This window comes from Somniosus microcephalus, chromosome 28, assembly GCF_052327205.1.
Source record: "Somniosus microcephalus isolate GS21.2 chromosome 28, FLI_Smic_1.0, whole genome shotgun sequence".
Taxonomy (NCBI): domain Eukaryota; kingdom Metazoa; phylum Chordata; class Chondrichthyes; order Squaliformes; family Somniosidae; genus Somniosus; species Somniosus microcephalus.
Genome location: NC_141014.1, coordinates 30,999,601 through 31,022,747, shown reverse-complemented (window position 1 = coordinate 31,022,747; position 23,147 = coordinate 30,999,601). Strand labels below are relative to the sequence as shown.

The 23,147-nt window shown below is 49.6% G+C and overlaps 1 protein-coding gene across 3 annotated transcripts in view; it reads left to right on the top strand.

The window, feature by feature from the left end:
• LOC147099499 (uncharacterized) overlaps positions 1 to 20,968 on the top strand; it is a 32,379-nt gene extending 11,411 nt beyond the window's left edge. For 2 of the 3 annotated variants that reach the window (XM_085969691.1, XM_085969690.1), the window contains 5 exons: positions 8,126 to 8,199; positions 9,399 to 9,467; positions 10,495 to 10,549; positions 14,189 to 14,225; positions 18,444 to 20,968. In XM_085969691.1, the coding sequence (XP_085825817.1) occupies positions 8,126 to 8,199; positions 9,399 to 9,467; positions 10,495 to 10,549; positions 14,189 to 14,225; positions 18,444 to 18,480 (272 nt within the window). In that variant the 3' untranslated portion in view covers positions 18,481 to 20,968. Of the gene's footprint in view, positions 1 to 8,125; positions 8,200 to 9,398; positions 9,468 to 10,494; positions 10,550 to 14,188; positions 14,226 to 15,470; positions 15,532 to 18,443 lie in introns of all 3 variants that reach the window. The other variant, XR_015073931.1, reaches the window with a different exon arrangement.
• The last annotated feature ends 2,179 nt before the right edge of the window (positions 20,969 to 23,147 follow it).

Sequence of the window (23,147 nt, the reverse complement as noted above, 5' to 3'; positions counted from 1 at the left end):
TACACTGACTGGTGTCTCTCAGTCCCTCTCTCTCAGGGAGATATCTGTACACTGACCGGTGTCTCTCAGTCCCTCTCTCTCAGGCAGATATCTGTACACTGACTGGTGTCTCTCAGTCCCTCTCGCTCAGGGAGATATCTGTACACTGACTGGTGTCTCTCAGTCCCTCTCAGGGAGATATCTGTACACTGACTGGTGTCTCTCAGTCCCTCTCTCTCAGGGAGATATCTGTACACTGACTGGTGTCTCTCAGTCCCTCTCGCTCAGGGAGATATCTGTACACTGACTGGTGTCTCTCAGTCCCTCTCTCTCAGGGAGATATCTGTACACTGACTGGTGTCTCTCAGTCCCTCTCGCTCAGGGAGATATCTGTACACTGACTGGTGTCTCTCAGTCCCTCTCTCTCAGGGAGATATCTGTACACTGACTGGGGTCTCTCAGTCCCTCTCTCTCAGGGAGGTATCTGTACACTGACTGGGGTCTCTCAGTCCCTCTCTCTCTCTCAGGGAGATATCTGTACACTGACTGGGGTCTCTCAGTCTCTCTCTCTCTCAGGGAGATATCTGTACACTGACTGGTGTCTCTCAGTCCCTCTCTCAGGGTGATATCTGTACACTGACTGGGGTCTCTCAGTCCCTCTCTCTCTCAGGGAGATATCTGTACACTGACTGGGGTCTCTCAGTCCCTCTCTCCCTCAGGGAGATATCTGTACACTGACTGGGGCCTCAGTCCCCTCTCTCAGGGAGATATCTGTACACTGACTGGGGTCTCTCAGTCCCTCTCTCTCTGAGGAAGATATCTGTACACTGACTGGGGTCTCTCAGTCTCTCTCACAGGGTGATATCTGTACACTGACTCGTGTCTCTCAGTCCCTCTCTCTCAGGGTGATATCTGTACACTGACTGGGGTCTCTCAGTCCTCTCTCTCAGGGAGATATCTGTACACTGACTGGGGTCTCTCAGTCCCTCTCACAGGGTGATATCTGTACACTGACTGGGGTCTCTCAGTCTCTCTCGGGGAGATATCTGTACACTGACTGGGGTCTCTCAGTCCCTCTCACAGGGTGATATCTGTACACTGACTGGGGTCTCTCAGTCTCTCTCGGGGAGATATCTATACACTGACTGGGGCCTCAGTCCCTCTCTCTCAGGGTGATATCTGTACACTGACTGGGGTCTCTCAGTCCCTCTCACAGGGAGATATCTGTACACTGACTGGGGTCTCAGTCCCTCTCTCACAGGGAGATAGCTGTACACTGACTGGGGTCTCTCAGTCCCTCTCTGTCTCAGGGAGATATCTGTACACTGACTGGTGTCTCTCAGTTCCTCTCTCAGGGAGATATCTGCACACTGACTGGGGGCTCTCAGTCCCTCTCTCTCAGGGAGCTATCTGTACTGACTGGGGTCTCTCAGTCCCTCTCACAGGGTGATATCTGTACACTGACTGGGGTCTCTCAGTCTCTCTCGGGGAGATATCTGTACACTGACTGGGGTCTCTCAGTCTCTCTTTCTCAGGGAGATATCTGTACACTGACTGGGGTCTCTCAGTCCCTCCCTCTTGGAGATATCTGTACACTGACTGGGGTCTCTCAGTCCCTCTCTCTCAGGGAGATATCTGTACACTGACTGGGGTCTCCGTCTCTCTCTCAGTGAGATATCTGTACACTGACTGGGGTCTCTCAGTCCCTCTCACAGGGTGATATCTGTACACTGACTGGGGTCTCTCAGTCCCTCTCTCTCAGGGAGATATCTGTACACTGACTGGGGTCTCTCAGTCCCTCTCTCTCAGGGAGATATCTAAACACTGACGGGTGTCTCTCAGTCCCTCTCTCAGGGAGATACCTGTACACTGACTGGGGTCTCTCAGTCCCTCTCTCTCAGGGAGATATCTAAACACTGATGGGGGTCTCTCAGTCCCTCTCACAGGGTGATATCTGTACACTGACTGGGGTCTCTCAGTCCCTCTCCCTCGGGGAGATATCTGTACACTGACTGGGGTCTCTCAGTCCCACTCTCTCAGGAGATATCTAAACACTGACGGGTGTCTCTCAGTCCCTCTCTCAGGGAGATACCTGTACACTGACTGGGGTCTCCCAGTCTCTCTCGGGGAGATATCTGTACACTGACTGGGGTCTCTCAGTCTCTCTTTCTCAGGGAGATATCTGTACACTGACTGGGGTCTCAGTCTCTCAGTGAGATATCTGTACACTGACTGGGGTCTCTCAGTCCCTCCCTCTTGGAGATATCTGTACACTGACTGGGGTCTCTCAGTCCCTCTCTCTCAGGGTGATATCTGTATACTGACGGGTGTCTCTCAGTCCCTCTCTCAGGGAGATATCTGTACACTGACTGGGGTCTCTCAGTCCCTCTCTCTCAGGGAGATATCTGTACATTGACTGGGGTCTCTCAGTCCCTCTCTCTCAGGAAGATATCTATACACTGACTGTGGTCTCTCAGTTCCTCTCTCTCTCTCTCTCTCTCTCTCTCAGAGATACCTGTACGCTGACTGGGGTCTCACAGTCCCTCTGTCAGGGAGATATCTGTACACTGACTGGGGTCTCTCAGTCCCTCTCTCTCAGGGAGATATCTGTACACTGACTGGGGTCTCTCAGTCCCTCTCTCTCGGGGAGATATCTATACACTGACTGGGGTCTCTCAGTCCCTCCCTCTTAGAGATATCTACATTGACTGGGACCTCTCAGTCCCTCCCTCTGAAGGTATCTGAATCTTTCACAATATACTAGTGTAATTCCTGTTTGCCAATCAATCACACGCCATGCTCCATACTACTTGGACTCTACAAGCTCACAATTGTCTTACTTCAGTGGCACAGGCTGGAATGCGCTCCATAAAAGAAAGAAAGACTTGCATTTATATAGCACCTTTCACAACCACCGGATGTCTCAAAGCGTGATTTTTTTTTTTTCACAGCCAGAGGCACTTTTTCTTAAAGTTGGCCAGAACACCCAGAACTTCTCTTGCGCACGGTTAAGTCGCAGGCGTTCGTGAACGCCAAATCCGTACACGTAAAGGTTGGGAGTAGATATGGGCCCACACTGGCCAGGCCTGGCCCAGCATTTGGTAGCTGGCGGGACTAGCAATCACCCGACCTTTCTCCTGAATTAGTGAGGCCTGCACTACAAGGCAAGGGGGCTGATCAGCTCCAGTATTACCGTGCTTGTGTTATTATCGTAAGAGCATAAGAAATAGGAGCAGGAGTCGGCCATTTGGCCCCTCGAGCCTGCTCCGACATTCAATAAGATCATGGCTGATCATCAACCTCAACTCCACTTTCCCGCCCGATCTCCATATCCCTTGATTCCCCTAGAGTCCAAAAATCTATCGATCTCTGTCTTGAATATACTCAACGACTGAGCATCCACAGCCCTCTGTGGTAGAGAATTCCAAAGATTCACCACCCTCTGAGTGAAGAGATTTCTTCTCATCTCAGTCCTAAATGACCAACCCCCTATCCTGAGACTATGCCTCCTAGTTCTAGACTCTCCAGCCAGGGGGAAACAACCTCTCAGTATCTATCCTGTCAATCCCCCTCAGAATCTTATATGTTTCAATGAGGTCACCTCTCATTCTTCTAAACGCCAGAAAATATAGGCCCCAATCTACTCAATCTCTCCTCATCGGGCAACCCTCTCATCCCAATCGCATGAACTTTCGTATATATATCAAGTATATGTGGTGATAATGTGGGATTGCTCGCTCCCAAATAGAATTAGGAAACTGAATCCCATGTAATAAAATAGAAATTAATTTTGTCCGTCATGGTAAAGCAGTAGGCCTGGTCGCTCTGGGCTGTTGTTACTTGAATTGTCAGCTTTTTTGTGCAGCTGTTTAAAAGCTTTCGAGAGTTCCTAGCCCGGCGTGTGCCCAATCAAGAGGAACAATGCAATGCATTCAACGTGTCAGTTTGGCTCAGTTAGTAGCACTCTTGCTTCTGTGTCAGAAGGTCGTGGGTTCAAATCCCACACCAGGGTTTTAGATGTAAGCTGACATTTCAGTATTAGTATTGAGGGAGTGCCATCCTTGGGATGAAACAAAGACCAGAACTTGCATTTATATAGCGCCTTTCACGATCGCAGGACGTCCCATGTAGGAAACTCTGCGCAAAGGAAGATCCCACAAGCAGCAATGAGATAATGACCAGATCCTCTGTTTGGGTGGGTGATGTTGGTTGAGGGATAAATATTGGGCCAGGACACTGGGGAAAACTCTTTGAAATAGTGGCCACGGGGGCTTTTACGCCCACCTGAGAGAGCAGATGGGGCCTCAGATTAACGTCCCACCCGAAAGACGGCCCTTTCCCTCCTTGCAGTCACGGTCGATTTTAGTCAATGAGTGCATCGATGTGCAGCACGGATTTCCGATAATGATGGGCTTATGGAATTGGCTCTCAACCGATATCCCACCCAACAGGTGAGCTGTGTGTATATTATAGGGAACAGCTGAACCTGTGTATGTAAATTTAGGACTTAATAATGTCTTCTTTACGTAAGGTGTATTAGAGCTATTAATAACTAATAACTCATTTTTATACAGAAAAAATACTTGTGTTGTGTTGCAGGGGCTCTGAGGAATTTTTATAACACAGGAGAGGGACCTCGGAAGCAAACCTTTTGAGAACGCCTGCATTATAGGGAGTGATGTGCCTCAATAATTCCGAGACTCGAAGTTAGCAGAACAAAAACAAGGCTTTTATTAACTTAGAAAGTAACACGTAAGAGAGAGAGATGTCTTCCTTCTGGAGACTGAGGCCAGACTGAAGCTAGCTTACAAACGGGGCCAGGTATGGGCGGAGCCCTACACACAGCACATTCCAGCACATTCCAGTATACAATACAGCACATTCCAGTACACAATACAATGAGGTCTGGGGGAAGGGAAATGACACTGAAACCGATCTCAGTCACAGGCAGTGGTGAATGGAATATTTCATCACAGGGAGTAGGCCCCATGTATATTATAGGGAGTAGGCCCCGTGTATATTATAGGGAACAGCAGACCTTGTGTATAATAATAGGGAGTAGCAGAGCCTGTATATTTTTATTTAGTGTTATACCTTGAAGGTATTGCAACATGACAGCAGTCAGTCGGAGGCTGTGGAGCTAGTCAGAGGGTCTGCGGTGGTGTGTAGTCATGTAAGAATTAGTGGCTGTATTTAGCGGGCCCATTTTATGTTAACAAGAGCATCATCTTTGCAGCTTTTGACATTTCAAGGAGATTAGTAACGTTTATAATCACTGTAAATATACTGTTTGTACTGAGTGTTGTTCATTTACCTGTTTAATGTTTGATAAATTTGGTTCATGGTTTATAAGCTCACTGGAGTGTATTTTCCCACCTGACGAAGACCTGGCGATACATAATGGCCCTTAATTTCCGATAGCAGGCTTCCTGCGTGCGGAGGCCTCCTATCGGAAAAAAATCTACAAACTTACCTGAGGGCTCCTGAGGTACGGACACTTCCGCTGCTGGGCCTCTCCACAGTCGAAATGCGCAGCGGCCCACGTATCCCGGGGCGCAGGCGGTTCACAAGCGTCCCTGGGATCACGTGGGCCAGGCCAGCCAATAGGAGAAGGGAATCTCCCTTCATACTTTTGACAGATAGACCTGTCAAAAATATGGATGGAGATCACCACAAAAATTCACTAAAACATTAAATACATTTTTTTAAATCATGTTTTTAAAATGAGTTAAAATTACATGAAATTAAATATTTTAAACAAAATTAAATTTTTTGAAAAAAATAATTAAAGTTTTTTACAGGGCTAAAAATAAACTTACCTTTTTTAAAAGTATTTTTAAATTATAAATGAGTGAAAACATTTTTTTTTCACTTTTTTCAACTCTTATGCTGGTCTAGGCGTAAGATTTCTCCGTATTTTCAGCGGGCAGAGGTTCTGCAGAAAGCGGAACTCTCCCCCCGCAGATGCCCTTCTCCAGGGCAGACGTCCGATCTGTCAAGAGCATTCTTGACAGATCGGAAATGCCAGTTTTCAGCGCATGCACTTCGCATGTCTGGAACCAGCATTTCCAATGTCCCTACGGGTGTGTACACAGCCTGTACACACCCATAGGGATCGGAAAATACGGGCCAATATATTCCAGCAAGCCGGAATACAATGACAAGGATTCTCTGTTTGACCCCTGGGTCTGACCACATTTACCTGGATATTGGGCCGATAAAGGTGCACTCAGGCTCATAAGGGACATGAGGTCCACTGATGGTAGTGGCCCATGGCACTGAACTCAAGGAGAATATGTAACGTTAAAAATGCACACATATGTAACAACCCATTTAAAATGGGATCTGCATGAGATGCCTCTTGTCTACAGTGGGGTTCTTGCTGTTAAAGATACATTGCTGGTTTTCAGATTTGTGTATCGCTGTTTGTCAGGCCCTGATTGGTGTGTTGCTCCTGTGGGAGAACAGAAGATAGTGAAGCATATTGCCCGTATCTTTTATCTTTTTTTTTATTAGTTCATGGGATGTGGGCGTCGCTGGCAAGGCCAGCATTTATTGCCCATCCCTAATTGCCCTTGAGGAGGTGGTGGTGAGCGGCCTTCTTGAACCGCTGCAGTCCGTGTGGTGAAGGTACTCCCACAGTGCTGTTAGGGAGGGAGTTCCAAGATTTTGACCCAGCGACGATGAAGGATCGGCCGATATACTTCCAAGTCAGGATGGTGTGTAACTTGGAGGGGATCTTGGAGGTGGTGGTGTTCCACGCGCCTGCTGCCCTTGTCCTTCTAGGTGGAAGAGGTCGTGGGTTTGGGAGGTGCTGCCGAAGAAGCCTTGGCGAGTTGCTGCAGTGCATCTTGTAGATGGTACACACTGCAATCACTGGTGGATGGGGTGCATGTTTAAGGTGGTGGATGGGGTGCCAATCAAATGGGTTGCTTTGTCCTGGATGGTGTCTAGTTTCTTGAGTGTTGTTGGAGTTGCACTCATCCAGGCAAGTGGAGAGTATTCCATCACACTCCTTACTTGTGCCTTGTAGATGGTGGAAAGGCTTTGGGGAGTCAGAAGGTGAGACACTCACCGCAGAATACCCAGCCTCTGACCTGCTCTTGTTGCCACAGTATTTATGTGGCTGGTCCAGTTAAGTTTCTGGTCAATGGTGACCCCCCAGGATGTTGATGGTGGGGGATTCAGCGATGGTAATGCCGTTCAATATCAAGGGCCAGTGGTTAGACTCTCGCTTGTTGGAGATAGTCATTGCCCTGCACTTGTGTGGTGCGATGGTTATCTGCATGTTCGACAAGAAATGGTCATTATGTGTAGCTTTGCAAGGATCTAGGGGCTATCCCTCTGGTCATATGTCTCTGTTTGTGTCTTCTTGAGGATGAGACCCCGAGAAGGTATGACAGGTAGGTGCCTTTGAACCTCAGGAGATCAATAGGACCATCCTAAATCTATTACCTGAAGGGCCAGGAAGCCCGGGTTAATGGACGCTAAGGAACCAGGACTACCGACTGTACCCATGGCTGCATTGAGGAACCCAAGGACAAGAGGGGAACAGTGCGGTGGTGAGCTGCACGCTGCTCCAAGAGTCTTGGCTGAGCATGCCACCAGCATCCAGAAGTGGAGATCAGACACCTGGGTCCAATCAGGGCGCGTGCTGCAGTCTACTCCAGGACCAGAGTCCCAATTTATTGTAGCCTGCGACATTGTACGTAACCGTGCCCTGCATAAAACACCCAAACAGTCATTTCTAGCCTATAATTAGCAGACTTTGCATATGTTGTAGATTGGTAGACTCTGTGATATCTTATATATATTTATATACGTATATCTCCCAGTGTCCTGGCACAATATTTCTCCCTCAACCAACATGACTAAAACAGATTATCTGGTCATTTATCTCATTGCTGTCTTATGGGAGCTTGCTGTGCGCAAATTGGCTGCCGTGTTTCCCACATTACAACAGTGACTACGCTTCAAAAAGTGCTTCATTGGCTGTGAAGCACTTTGGGACGTCCTGAGGTCGTGAAAGGTGCAAAATAAATGCAAGTTATTTCTTTCTAAGGAAGATGACATGTGGCGGGATCATTAAGATTTGTAAAATTTCCCTTCTTTTTCCTTTAAACCTTTTCCTTGTGTTCCTTGGCAGCTAAGGAAGAGGAGGAGGAGGAGCAAGGAGAGTACAAAGATGGCTCCCTCTGCAGTTACTGTGCCTTCTGTGAGGTGAGAGAGACTCCGCGCCAGTTCTTTTGAAGACTATTGATTGGTCTGATTTCTGTACCGGAGTGAGACACAATTGCTGGTCATATCAGACACGCAAACAGGAGTCGATTCTCAAACTGACCGCCCGGGTATAAAGTTGGCAGTGTATGACGTAAGAAAACTACTAGGCACTCGGTCTAAACGTTAAACAAAGCTTTAATCAACTGTTTTACAACATGGAGGTCTAGTTGTGTCCTTCACTAGTTCCTGTTAAGAATGTCCTGCGCAAGCTGGGCCCGTGCTCGAGTATTTATACTCTCCCTGGACAGCGCCACCCGCAGGCCGCTCAGTATTATTTCATAAGTCTTTCTTTCATGAATGACCGATTCAGGTCAGTGTGGACCGGCCGCCCGTTATACAAACGGCCAGTCACTCGCTTCCATTGACCCGCAGCACTGGACTTACACCCAGGCAGCAAGTTGAAAATCTAGCTCGTCGATTCGGGTAGATTAAGGAACTCATTGCGGAGATGGTGCTTTGCTAATTCGCCTATCAACATCCTATCTCATAAAGGGGTAAATTCCCTCATCATTGCATCAAAGGGAATCTGAGTCTAGAGGAACTGGGGGCGGAGGCTTGACGTAAGAATGAAAGCTCAATCCCGTAACAATACTGACCTCCCACCCCTGCATAGTGAACTCGCACCAATACCAATTGCTCACACCGGTATCTATAGTGACCTTGCACATCTTCATCAGCAATGAGCTTCCATTCCTGTATCAATAGTGAATTGTTACACTAGTATTAATAATAAGCTACACCACTCGTAAGATAGTGAGCTTCCACGCCTGTATCAATAATGTTGAAACAGGTTCTAGAAGTGAAAGAACATAAGAATTAGTGGCACAAATAGAGATAAATGGGTTTGATCTAATAGGCATTACAGAGATGTGGTTGCAAGGTGACCAAGGTTGGGAACTAAATATTCCAGGGTGTTTGAATTTATGCCGTGAAATGACAATGTTCTAACTAACTATGGACTACTAATTCAATGAGCTCTTCATACAAGAGCCACTATGTAATGCAATTCCCCCAACAAACAGAGACCTTATTCCTCTCTGTCTGCACTGGATTTGAACTTTTTTTTTTGGTGCTTTTTGCCCTCTCTTTTACCACAAGCTTCTTCCATTAAACACGATTTCTTTCTCCTGTTCCCACAGCACTGCGATGAATGTGAAAAGTGCCCTTGTGAAGAAGGAGACAAGAGCGAGCATTGTGAGGACTGCAAGGTAAGAACGCTCACAGGTCCTTCCACTGCGCAACGCTGATAGGTGCCCATTACCAGGAGTGTATCGGGAAACCACACCTGTGCAGTCCAGGGTTTCCGTCCATTAAGGAAAATCAGGGGTTATGTGTACGTAATTTCCCAGTGGACTAGACCCCACACAAGAACTGCAAAACTGGAAAATTTACCTCTATATCCGTCCAGTGCATCTCCAGTTCTTCAATGTGTTAGGGTTAGGGTTCTGTGTCTCTCCCTCCATCTCTATTCCTACAGTATGTCTATCCTTCCATCTCTATTCCTTCAGTGTGTCCATCCACTATCTCCATTCTTTCTGTTTGTGTCTCCCTCTATCTCCCATCCTTCATTGCATCTATGCCTCCATCGCTAATCTTACACCACAGAAGGAGGCCATTCGACCCACCATGCCTGTGCTGGCTCTTTGAAAGAGCTACCCAATTAGTCCCACTCTCCTGCTCTTTCCCCGTAGCCCTGTACTTTTCCCCCCTTCAAGTATTTATCCAATTCCCTTTTGAAAGTTACTGTTGAATCTGCTTCCGCCGCCCTTTCAGGCAGCGCATTCCAGATCGTAACAACTCGCTGCGTAAATAAAATTATCCTCATCTCACCTCTGGTTCTTTTGCCGATGACCTTAAATCTGAGTCTTCTGGTTACCGACCCTCCTGCCAGTGGAAACAGATCCTCCTTATTTACTCTACCAAAACCCTTTATAATTTTGAATGCCTCTATTAAATCTCCCCTTAACCTTCTCTGCTCTAAGGAGAACAACCCCAGCTTCTCTAGTCCCTCCACATATGTTTCTGCCTCCATCTCGAATGCTGCAATGCGTTTCGTCTCCAATGCCTCAGTTACCTCTTTAGCTCCAGTCTCGCAATATGTATCCTATCCCTCAGAACTGATTCCTTCATTGCCGCTTGTTACCTCTGATCTGAGCTGGTATTATTTAGTGACTTACCTCACCGCTCCTAATCTGCTTTATATATAATGTTTCTTTTCTTTTTTTTCCCCCACAGTACTGTCAGTTCTGTTATGTCTGCCCTGTAATATGTGAAACAGTTTGCAAACCAGGTAGGTAATGTTTGGCGCTCGGTACTTCTGTCTGTCTTGGCTTTATCAGTTTATATCAAAGCATGTCACGGCAACCTCACTGTGCTCTGAGGTGACATAGTCCTAAGTTGACCTGTAAATGGAACCAAAATGATGGTCTTTATTGAGATAGGTACTGCAAGGAGTTATCAGGGGCAGAGACACCCCCTGGACTAGTTTCGATCGCCTAGATGGGTCGGAGAGGAATTTCCCAGATTTCCCCCCCGCCCCCGCCAAATTGGCCTGGGTTTTCTATCTGGTTTGTTTTGCCTCTCCCAGGAGATGACATGGTTTCGGGTGGGGTGGAGAGTGTAGATATTGTGATACACAAGGTATCGTAATTGTGTGGGACAGGCTCAATGGAGCAGAGGGTCTTTTCCTGTCCATCATTGTTGGTATAGGGGGGTGAAGGACCACGGTAACATAGTGGTTATGTTACTGAACTAATAATCCTGAGGCCTGGACTAATGATCCGGAGACATGAGTTCATAATCTCACCCCGGTAGCTGGGGAATTTAAATTCAGTTATTTAAATAAATCTGGAATAAAAAAGCTGGTATCAGTAATGGTGACCATGAAGCTTACCGGATTGTCATAAAAACCCATCTGGTTCACTAATGTCCTTTAGGGAAGGAAATCTGCTGCCTTACCCGGTCTGGCCGATATGTGACTCCAGACCCACAGCAATGTGGTTGGCTCTTAACTGCCCTCTGAGTTGTGCCAAACCGCTACAAAGGATTATCACCACACGGACTGCAGAGGTTCAAGAAGGAGGCTTCACCACCACCTTCTCGAGGGCAAGTAGGGATGGGCAATAAATGCTGACCTTGCCCGCGATGCCCACATCCCGTGAACAAATTTTTTAAAAAGTCCCACATTAATGGACACCACCAAGAGGTGGGGAGAGAAGACAAAGTAAATTAGGAGATAGTTGGTTGATGACACCAAGCCTGGCTATTAAAAATCAGTCCATTGCTGGAGGAAGGAAAGGCTGAGTCAGGCAAGGAGTTTCGAGGTCCTGGAAGAGAATGGGTTCGAGCAGAAGATGGTGCGTTTAGTCTGACATCAATGCGGGGAGGAGAGAGGGCTCGGGAGATAATTTCTTTGCAGGACAAGAGGAATAAGAAAGATCAGAGGAGCACTGAGCATAGCTATCGATAAATTGGAGACAAGAATGTTTGTGACAGACAGAAAGAGCTTGGAGACTGGTTGCGAGAGTGGAACTGGCTATGGCATGACAAGGCTTTTCCTGGATCCTATCCAGAAGGGCTGGAAAAGCCTCCCAGTAATGGGAGGGACAAAGTCCCTGGTCTCGGAGTTAATGTTTTAAAGAGTTAGTCACACAGTGTCTGATCTGTAATCCCTTGCACCTCCCGATGTTATAGAACTGAATAAAACGTTAAAGTGTATGGAGATTCAGTCGGGTAAGGGTCACTGACTGTGTAACTGGACAGAGTTCCTGTTTATTCAGCAGGGTAAGGGTCACTCACTGTGTAACTGGACAGAGTTCCTGTTTATTCAGCAGGGTAAGGGTCACTGACTGTGTAACTGGACAGAGTTCCTGTTTATTCAGCAGGGTAAGGATCACTCACTGTGTAACTGGACAGAGTTCCTGTTTATTCAGCAGGGTTAGGGTCACTCACTGTGTAACTGGACAGAGTTCCTGTTTATTCAGCAGGGTAAGGATCACTCACTGAGTGAGTAACTGGACAGAGTTCCTGTTTATTCAGCAGGGTAAGGGTGACTCACTGTGTTACTGGACAGAGTTCCTGTTTATTCAGCAGGGTAAGGGTGACTCACTGTGTAACTGGACAGAGTTCCTGTTTATTCAGCAGGGTAAGGGTGACTCACTGTGTAACTGGACAGAGTTCCTGTTTATTCAGCAGGGTAAGGATCACTCACTGAGTGAGTAACTGGACAGAGTTCCTGTTTATTCAGCAGGGTAAGGGTCACTGACTGTGTAACTGGACAGAGTTCCTGTTTATTCAGCAGGGTAAGGATCACTCACTGAGTGTGTAACTGGACAGAGTTCCTGTTTATTCAGCAGGGTAAGGGTCACTCACTGAGTGAGTAACTGGACAGAGTTCCTGTTTATTCAGCAGGGTAAGGGTCACTGACTGTGTAACTGGACAGAGTTCCTGTTTATTCAGCAGGGTAAGGGTCACTCACTGAGTGAGTAACTGGACAGAGTTCCTGTTTATTCAGCAGGGTAAGGGTCACTGACTGTGTAACTGGACAGAGTTCCTGTTTATTCAGCAGGGTAAGGGTCACTGACTGTGTAACTGGACAGAGTTCCTGTTTATTCAGCAGGGTAAGGATCACTCACTGAGTGAGTAACTGGACAGAGTTCCTGTTTATTCAGCAGGGTAAGGATCACTCACTGTGTAATTGGACAGAGTTCCTGTTTATTCAGCAGGGTAAGGATCACTCACTGTGTAACTGGACAGAGTTCCTGTTTATTCAGCAGGGTAAGGGTCACTCACTGAGTGAGTAACTGGACAGAGTTCCTGTTTATTCAGCAGGGTAAGGGTCACTGACTGTGTAACTGGACAGAGTTCCTGTTTATTCAGCAGGGTAAGGATCACTCACTGAGTGAGTAACTGGACAGAGTTCCTGTTTATTCAGCAGGGTAAGGGTCACTGACTGTGTAACTGGACAGAGTTCCTGTTTATTCAGCAGGGTAAGGATCACTCACTGAGTGAGTAACTGGACAGAGTTCCTGTTTATTCAGCAGGGTAAGGGTGACTCACTGTGTAACTGGACAGAGTTCCTGATTATTCAGCAGGGTTAGGGTCACTCACTGTGTAACTGGACAGAGTTCCTGTTTATTCAGCAGGGTAAGGGTCACTCACTGAGTGAGTAACTGGACAGAGTTCTTGTTTATTCAGCAGGGTAAGGATCACTCACTGTGTAACTGGACAGAGTTCCTGTTTATTCAGCAGGGTAAGGGTCACTGAGTGAGTAACTGGACAGAGTTCTTGTTTATTCAGCAGGGTAAGGATCACTCACTGTGCAACTGGACAGAGTTCCTGTTTATTCAGCAGGGTAAGGGTCACTGAGTAACTGGACAGAGTTCTTGTTTATTCAGCAGGGTAAGGATCACTCACTGAGTGTGTAACTGGGCAGAGTTCCTGTTTATTCAGCAGGGTAAGGATCACTCACTGAGTGAGTAACTGGACAGAGTTCCTGTTTATTCAGCAGGGTAAGGATCACTCACTGTGTAACTGGACAGAGTTCCTGTTTATTCAGCAGGGTAAGGATCACTCACTGTGTAACTGGACAGAGTTCCTGTTTATTCAGCAGGGTAAGGATCACTCACTGAGTGAGTAACTGGACAGAGTTCCTGTTTATTCAGCAGGGTAAGGATCACTCACTGAGTGAGTAACTGGACAGAGTTCCTGTTTATTCAGCAGGGTAAGGGTCACTCACTGTGTAACTGGACAGAGTTCCTGTTTATTCAGCAGGGTAAGGATCACTCACTGTGTAACTGGACAGAGTTCCTGTTTATTCAGCAGGGTAAGGATCACTCACTGTGGAGTTGTGTCGAGTCAGTGACACCAGCTCCCCCCCCATTCCAATACATAGGGAAACTAAACATGCCTCTTTTTTACTTATTTTCAGGGAGTTACGTAGATGAATTCTCATCAACAATATACCAGTGAGTAAAACTGTCTCTCAGCTCACGTTATGCAATGCCGGCACTTTTCAGATATTGTAACGATTGCAAAAAAGTAATACAGGGATAATTGTCGGGTTAATGAGTTTATCAATGTCATAGTTATTCTCTGGTCCCAGCTGTAAGCCTCAAATTATATTCAGCTGCCGAGGCCCTAAGCTCTGGAATTCCCTCCCTAAACCTCTCTACCTCTCTCTCCTCCTTTAAGATGCTCCTCAAACCAACAATAACAACTTGCATTTATATAGCGCCTTTAATGTGGTAAAACGTCCAAAGGAGCGATTATCAAACAAAATTTGACACCGAGCCACATAAGGAGATATTAGGGCAGGTGCTCGGTCAAAGAGGTAGGTTTTAAGGAGCGCCTTAAAGGAGGAAATAGAGATAGAGAGGCAGAGAGGTTCAGGGAGGGAATTCCAGAGCTTAGGGCCTGGGCAGCTATAGGCATGGCAACCAATGGTGGATCGATTAAAATCAGGGATGCGCAAGGGGCCAGAATTGGAGGAGCGCAGAGATCTCGGTTTGTTGTAGGGCTGGAGGAGGTTACAGAGATAGGATGGGGCTTTTGGTCACCTTTCCTAATTTTCCTTATGTGGCTCGGTGTCAAATTTTACCAAGCGAGAGGGAGAGATAGAGAGAGAGATAGTGAGAGAGATAGTGAGAGAGAGAGAGAGAGAGAGCAAGAGAGAGAGAGAGTGAGAGATAGTGAGAGAGTGAGAGAGAAAGCGAGAGAGAGAGAGAGAGAGACAGCGCGAGCGATAGAGAGAGAGAGAGAGAGAAAGCAAGAGAGAGTGAGAAAGAGAGTGAGAGAGAGAAAGAGAGTGAGAGAGATAGTGAGAGATAGTGAGAGAGAGCGAGAGAGATAGAGAGATAGTGAGAGAGAGAGCGAGAGAGATAGAGAGAGAGAGAGAGTGAGAGAGAGTGAGAGAGATAGTGAGAATGAGAGAGAGCGAGCGAGAAAGAGAGATGAGAGAGAAAGAGAGAAAGAAAGAGTGAAAGAGAGAGTGAAAGAGAGAGAGAGAGAAAGCGAGAGTGAGAGAGAGTGAGAGAGAGAGTGATAGAGAGAGAGAGAAAGCGAGAGTGAGAGAGAGTGGTCTGGTCAGTTTCACCTGTAGTGTTGGCGAGTTGAATGGGGCTGAAGCACAGCGGCACTTTAACAGCTGCTCGAACTGCCCAAAACAGTCAGCACGTTCAATACATTTCTAAATGTTTGCTTTGTAATTCCAGCCTATGGTGATAACAAATGGTTATAGCGCCATTTCCCCAAAATAGGCGATGCCCGTGATCGGTGAGTGGGGTGGTGGAACGGTGAGAGTGATGAAGGCAGCGTGTGAGTGAGGGGGAGTGTGTGAGTGAGGGGAGTGTGTGAGTGAGGGGAGTGTGTGAGTGAGGGGAGTGTGTGAGTGAGGGGGAGTGTGTGAGTGAGGGGGAGTGTGTGAGTGAGGGGAGTGTGTGAGTGAGGGGGAGTGTGTGAGTGAGGGGGAGTGTGTGAGTGAGGGGGAGTGTGTGAGTGAGGGGGAGTGTGTGAGTGAGGGGAGAGTGTGTGAGTGAGGGGGAGTGTGTGAGTGAGGGGGAGTGTGTGAGTGAGGGGGAGTGTGTGAGTGAGGGGGAGTGTGTGAGTGAGGGGGGAGTGTGTGAGTGAGGGGGAGTGTGTGAGTGAGGGGGAGTGTGTGAGTGAGGGGGGAGTGTGAGTGAGGGGGTGTGTGAGTGAGGGGGAGTGTGTGAGTGAGGGGGAGTGTGAGTGAGGGGAATGTGTGAGTGAGGGGGAGTGTGAGTGAGGGGAGTGTGTGAGTGAGGGGAGTGTGAGTGAGGGGAGAGTGTGAGTGAGGGGGAGTGTGTGAGTGGGGGGAGTGTGTGAGTGAGGGGGGAGTGTGAGTGAGGGGGAGTGTGTGAGTGAGGGGGAGTGTGAGTGAGGGGAGAGTGTGAGTGAGGGGAGTGTGTGAGTGAGGTGAGTGTGTGAGTGAGGGGGGAGTGTGAGTGAGGGGGAGTGTGTGAGTGAGGGGAGTGTGTGAGTGAGGGGAGTGTGTGAGTGAGGGGAGTGTGTGAGTGAGGTGAGTGAGGGGGGAGTGTGAGTGAGGGGGAGTGTGTGAGTGAGGGGAGTGTGTGAGTGAGGGGAGTGTGTGAGTGAGGGGAGTGTGTGAGTGAGGGGGGAGTGTGAGTGAGGGGGAGTGTGTGAGTGAGGGGAGTGTGTGAGTGAGGGGAGTGTGTGAGTGAGGGGAGTGTGTGAGTGAGGGGAGTGTGTGAGTGAGGGGGGAGTGTGAGTGAGGGGAGTGTGTGAGTGAGGGGGTGTGTGTGAGTGAGGGGAGTGTGTGAGTGAGGGGGAGTGTGTGAGTGAGGGGAGTGTGTGAGTGAGGGGGAGAGTGTGAGTGAGGGGAGTGTGAGTGAGGGGGGAGTGTGTGAGTGAGGGGGAGTGTGTGAGTGAGGGGAGTGTGTGAGTGAGGGGGAGAGTGTGAGTGAGGGGAGTGTGTGAGTGAGGGGGAGTGTGTGAGTGAGGGGAGTGTGTGAGTGAGGGGAGTGTGTGAGTGAGGGGGAGTGTGTGAGTGAGGGGGAGTGTGAGTGAGGGGGAGTGTGTGAGTGAGGGGAGTGTGTGAGTGAGGGGGGAGTGTGAGTGAGGGGAGTGTGTGAGTGAGAGGGAGTGTGTGAGTGAGGGGAGTGTGTGAGTGAGGGGAGTGTGAGTGAGGGGAGTGTGTGAGTGAGGGGAGTGTGAGTGAGGGGGAGTGTGTGAGTGAGGGGAGTGTGAGTGAGGGGGTGTGTGTGAGTGAGGGGAGTGTGAGTGAGGGGAGTGTGTGAGTGAGGGGAGTGTGTGAGTGAGGGGAGTGTGTGAGTGAGGGGGAGTGTGTGAGTGAGGGGGTGTGAGTGAGGGGAGTGTGTGAGTGAGGGGAGTGTGTGAGTGAGGGGAGTGTGTGAGTGAGGGGGAGTGTGTGAGTGAGGGGAGTGTGTGAGTGAGGGGGAGTGTGTGAGTGAGGGGAGTGTGTGAATGAGGGGAGTGTGAGTGAGGGGAGTGTGTGAGTGAGGGGAGTGTGTGAGTGAGGGGAGTGTGAGTGAGGGGAGTGTGTGAGTGAGGGGAGTGTGTGTGAGGGGGGAGTGTGAGTGAGGGGAGTGTGTGAGTGAGGGGAGTGTGTGAGTGAGGGGAGTGTGTGAGTGAGGGGGAGTGTGAGTGAGGGGAGAGTGTGAGTGAGGGGGAGTGTGAGTGAGGGGAGTGTGTGAGTGAGGGGGAGTGTGAGTGAGGGGAGTGTGTGAGTGAGGGGGGAGTGTGAGTGAGGGGAGTGTGTGAGTGAGGGGAGTGTGTGAGTGAGGGGGAGTGTGTGAGTGAGGGGAGTGTGAGTGAGGGGGGAGTGTGAGTGAGGGGAGTGTGTGAGTGAGGGGGTGTGTGTGAGTGAGGGGAGTGTGTGAGAGGGGAGTGTGTGAGTGAGGGTGTGTGTGTGAGTGAGGGGGAGTGAGTGAGGGGGAGTGTGTGAGAGGGGGTGTGAGTGAGGGGGGAGTGTGAGTGAGGGGAGTGTGTGAGTGAGGGGGGAGTGTGAGTGAGGGGAGTGTGTGAGTGAGGGGGTGTGTGTGAGTGAGGGGAGTGTGTGAGAGGGGAGTGTGTGAGTGAGGGGGTGTGTGTGAGTGAGGGGGAGTGAGTGAGGGGGAGTGTGTGAGAGGGGGTGTGAGTGAGGGGGGAGTGTGAGTGAGGGGAGTGTGTGAGTGAGGGGGTGTGAGTGAGGGTAGTGTGAGTGAGGGAAGTGTGTGAGTGAGGGGGTGTGTGTGAGTGAGGAAGTGTTTGAGTGAGGGGGAGTGTGTGAGGGGGTGTGAGTGAGGGGAGTGTGTGAGTGAGGGGGTGTGAGTGAGGGGAGTGTTTGAGTGAGGGGAGTGTGAGTGAGGGGGGCGTGTGAGTGAGGGGAGTGTGTGAGTGAGGGTGTGTGAGTGAGGGGAGTGTTTGAGTGAGGGGAGTGTGAGTGAGGGGGGAGTGTGAGTGAGGGGGAGTATGTGAGTGAGGGGAGTGTGAGTGAGGGGAGTGTGAGTGAGGGGAGTGTGTGAGTGAGGGGGGTGTGAGTGAGGGGAGTGTGTGAGTGATTGTGACAGTACAGCTCCTGAGGCGCGTTTTAATGCCAGGATTGTATCCCGGATTTTGATTCGCGGGATGCTGAGATTCCTGCATTCGCAAATCGCAGCATTACTCTGATGGCGGAGTAATTTAATTCATGATCTTTTCTCTTTCAGATCCATCGCAAACATCTTCGACCAGCCGGAGCATTAGATTGTCAACGTGTGGTCAAAATGCCAGAGAGCCGGGTATCAACACCTGGAGACAGACAACAATTCACAACTCTGCCTTTAATGCTTTGTGCTGATTAACAGCCCCGCTGTTCAATTTTTAATAAAATTCTTAATCTTATCCTCCCTCGAAAGTCTCCCCAAGTGAGTCCCTCGGCACTACCCAGAATCCATTGCATGGGAAGGGGGCCAATACTCTGAGCCACTGATTTGCCCACAATGACCTTCGGCCTTCCCTCTCCAATCCTCTCTCCCCGTCACCTCCCCTCCCTTCCCCATTCGCCTCCTCCATCTCTTCACTTAACCTCACCCTCCCCATTTCCCTCCTCCACCTCTCCCCTCCCCTCTCCCCTCCTCCACCTCCCCCTCCCCTCACCTACCTCACCTCCACATCCCCCTCACCTCCCCATTCCCTTCCCATCCCCGTTCTCCTCCTACACCTCTCTCCCTCATTTCCCCCTCCCCATTCCCCTCCTCCAGCTCTCCCCCCTCCACCTCTCCCCTCCCCTCCTCCACCTCTCCTCCTCCACCTCTCCCCTCCCCTCACTCACCTCCACATCCCCTGCACCTCCCCATTCCCCTCCTTCCCCCATTCCCCTCCTCCCTTCCCAATCCCCTCCTCCCTTCCCCATTCCCCTCCTCCCTTCCCCATTCCCCTCCTCCCTTCCCATTCCCCTCCTCCCTTCCCCATTGCATCTCTTCACTTCGCCTTACCCTCCGCCACCCCTCCCCATTCCCCTCCTCCACCTCTCCCCTCACCTACCTCTCCCATCCCTGTTCTCCTTCTCCACCTCTATCCCTCATTTCCCCCTTCCCTCCCCTCCTCCACCTCTCCTCCCCTCCCCCTCCCGATTGGCTAGGTTAAGGAGCCAAACTGCAACCCGTTGGTCATTGGTCACCCCCCCTGCGTGACCCTCCACCCCGGGTGACACGCCGCTCGCTTAAACCCGTCGTGCGGACTCCCAAGGACCCGCCTGTCAAACGCAGGCTGTCGATAAAATACCCGAGCGCTTTAATGTCGGGGAAGGAAACCGGCCAGGCTGACCCAGTCTGGGGCTCTCAGACGAGGATCAGCCATGATCTCATTGAATGGCGGAGCAGGCTCGAAGGGCCGAATGGCCTACTCCTGTTCCTATCTCTATGTTACTATGACCCCGGCCTTGCGCCAAGCCTGCTTGGCTGCTCACCGGCCTCTCAAGCGGCCTAGCAAGCCACTCAAGTTGCAGCGGCGCCTTCTCCGGGACGGGTAATAATAGGCCCGCCTTACCCGGGAACGAATCGAAAATAAAAAGACAGGGTCTGCGGGAAGGGGGGTTAATCTCCGGGTGAAGGTGTCGGCAGGTTACCTGGAGGCGGGGCGGGGGGGGGTGTCATTCGCTGGGGAGGTCCTCACTCCTAGGCCCAGGCTTGTTCAGACTGATTAAGGCCCAGGCCTCCCCGTCTCCTGGGCTGTGCGAGCGTTTGGCCCCCTTATACGAAAGCTTCGGAGAACACGACTTCATTGCAGGAAAGAGCCCTCTGGACTCAACATAGAGTTCAACAATTTCAGGTCATAACCTCGGCCCCTATCATATTTATATTTTTTATCCACACTTTTTGTTTGTGCTTTTTTTTCTTTCTTCCCTCCCACATGGCAGCTGTCTCTTATTCTGCCAGTGCAATTCACACCCCATCTAGAGCCATCCTTTGTTTCTTAACCCGTCCCATTACCATCTCCTCTCGCCTTGAATATCTCTTAATGCCTCTTTAATTCTCCTGCCTTCCATCCTATCACAGGCCTTCCCTTTTGTTCTTTCATCCCCTCCCCCATTTCCCAGCCCCTAAACTTGCTTTTAAATCTACTCCATTTCCTGCTTTTTTTCCAGTTCTGACGAAAGGTCTTCGACCTGGAACGTTGACTTTGTTTCTCTCTCTCCACGGATGCTGCCGGACCTGCTGAGTGTTTCCAGCGTTTTCTGTTGTTATTCCAGGAAAGTTGATGCTGCTCTCTGCTCGAAACAAGCGCCTGACCTCCCTCGGGCTGTTCGTTTAAACCCCCCCTCAACCGTCGACCCATTTCACTTTGAATTAATTAACTAACGCCGCCGGGAAAATAGCGGCCGGAGGAATGCCGCACGGGCCCGCTAAGTTTCGGCGACAGTCATTCCCAGGCTCTTTAACTACTGTCTTCATACCCGGAGCTAATCTCCCCCCGCTCACTCTCTCCACAGGAGTCCTGCGTCCCGCCCCACCACCACAGTGATCAGATTCTGGTATAACCGTCTTATTGGGGAGTAGTTATCTGAGCAGATCGTTCCCATCCTACCTGCGGCGAGTCTCGGAATCTCTCCACCCTAGCGAGACTCGAAAAATATAACTATGCAGTTAAACTCAATCATTTCATATTTTATTTCCTCTGCTTCTGGCCTGTTCTCATGTCGATATTTATTTTAAAAGATGTTCATTTTGTCTTATTAAACTGTTCACGCCTGTGTCATGGCCCCTTACTGTCCCTTTGGGGGTGCTCCATTCTGAATATGAACCTCTGATAATTATTAAAATGGTCGGGGGAGGGGGGTGGAAATTCTCCCTCTTGTTCTGGAAGCACGACTCCGTGAGTTATTCTGCTTCCCCATACCCACGCCATTTTTGCTCTCCCTCATCTTTTCTGAGGGAACAGACTTGGGTTATAGGTTCTGTGGGTTCTGCCACGCTTGGCCATTCTTCAGGTGTAAGTCAATACAGCCGGGCTATTCAGCTGTGTGGGGGCATCGTAGCCAGCCTTGATCCGGGTAACCCCTTGATTTTAAAATCCCTCCATGGCCTCGCCCCCCCCCACCCCCCTCCCTATCTCTGTAACCTTCTCCAGCCCTACAACCTTCCAAGATCTCTGCGCTCCTCCAATTCTGGCCTGTTGAGCATCCCCTGATTTTCATCGCTCCACCATTGGCGGCCGTGCCTTCAGCTGCCTGGGCCCTAAGTTCTGGAATTCCCTCCCTAAACCTCTCTGCCTCTCGACCTCTCTTTCCTCCTTTAAGACGCGCCTTAAAACCTACCTCTTTGACCAAGCTTTTGCCCACATGTCCTAATATCACCTTATGAGGCTCGGTGTCAAATAATGAACATAGGAACAGGAGGAGACCATTCAGCCCCTCGAGGCCGTTCCGCCATTCAATGAGATCATGGCTGATCTGCGACTTAACTCCATCTACCCGCCTTTGGCCCATATCCCTTAATACCTTTGGTTAATAAAAATCTATCAATCTCGATTTAAAATTAACAATTGATCCAGCATCAACTGCTGTTTGCGGAAGAGAGTTCCAAACTTCTACCACCCTTTGTGTGTAGAAGTGTTTCCTAATTTCACTCCTGAAAGGTCTGGCTCTAATGTTTAGACTCTGCCCCCACGTCCTAGACTCCACAGCCTGTGGAAATAGTTTCTCTCTCTCTACCCTATCTGTTCCCCTTAATATCTTGAAAATTTCGATCAAATCACCCCTTAACCTTCTCAATTCTAGGGAATACAACCCTAGTTTGTGTAATCTCTCCTCATAACTTAACCCTTGAAGTCCAGGTATCCAGAAGACCTACGCTGCACTCCTTCCAAGGCTCCTTCGGCAGCACCTCCCAAACCCAGAAGGACAAGGGCAGCAGGCGCATGGGAACACCACCACCTCCAAGTCCCCCTCCAAGTCACACACCATCCTGACTTGGAAATATATCGGCCGTTCCTTCATCGTCACTGGGTCAAAATCCTGGAACTCCCTCCCTAACAGCACTGTGGGAGCACCTTCACCACACGGACTGCAGCGGTTCAAGAAGGCGGCTCACCACCACCTTCTCAAGGGGCAATTAGGGATGGGCAATAAATGCCGGCCTTGCCAGCGACGCCCACATCCCATGAACAAATTTTTAAAAAACCTTCCTAAGGTGTGGTGCCCAGAACTGCTCACAGTGCTCCAGGTGTGGTCTAACCAGGGCTTTGTACAACTGCAGCATAACTTCTACCCCCTTGTACTCCAGTCCTCTAGATATAAAGGCCAGCATTCCATCAGCCTTTTTGATTATTTTCTGTACCTGTTCATGAAATTTTAATGATCGATGTACCTGGACCCCCCGAGTCTCTTTGGACCTCCACTGGTTTTAGCTTTTCATCATTTAGAAAGTATCCTTTTTAGGTGCAAAGTGGTTGACCTCTCATTTGCCTACATTGAAATCCATTTGCCACAGTTTTGGCCTTTCACTTAATCTGTCAATATCACTTTGTAATTTTATGCTTCCATCTGTACTGCCTCCAATGCTGCCTCTCTTTGTGTCATTGGTAAATTTGGATATGTGGCTTTCTGTCAAATTTTTGTTCGATTACGCTCCTGTGAAGCGCCTTGGGACGTCTTACTATGTCAAAGGAGCTATATAAATGCAAGTTATTGTTGATCTTACCTGACACACACACACGATTTCTACAGCAGCATCGGTCACTAGGTAGCCATCAGTAGGTGGCTGATAGTGTTAAACCCCCCGCCCCCCCCACAACCCCTTCCTCCGTCCCTCCCTGACCCTGGGACCCTGAGCCCCTGAGCCCCTGAGCCCCTGAGCCCCTGAGCCTCTGAGACCCTGAGCCCCTGAGACCCTGAGACTCTGAGCCCCTGAGCCCCTGAGACTCTGGGACCC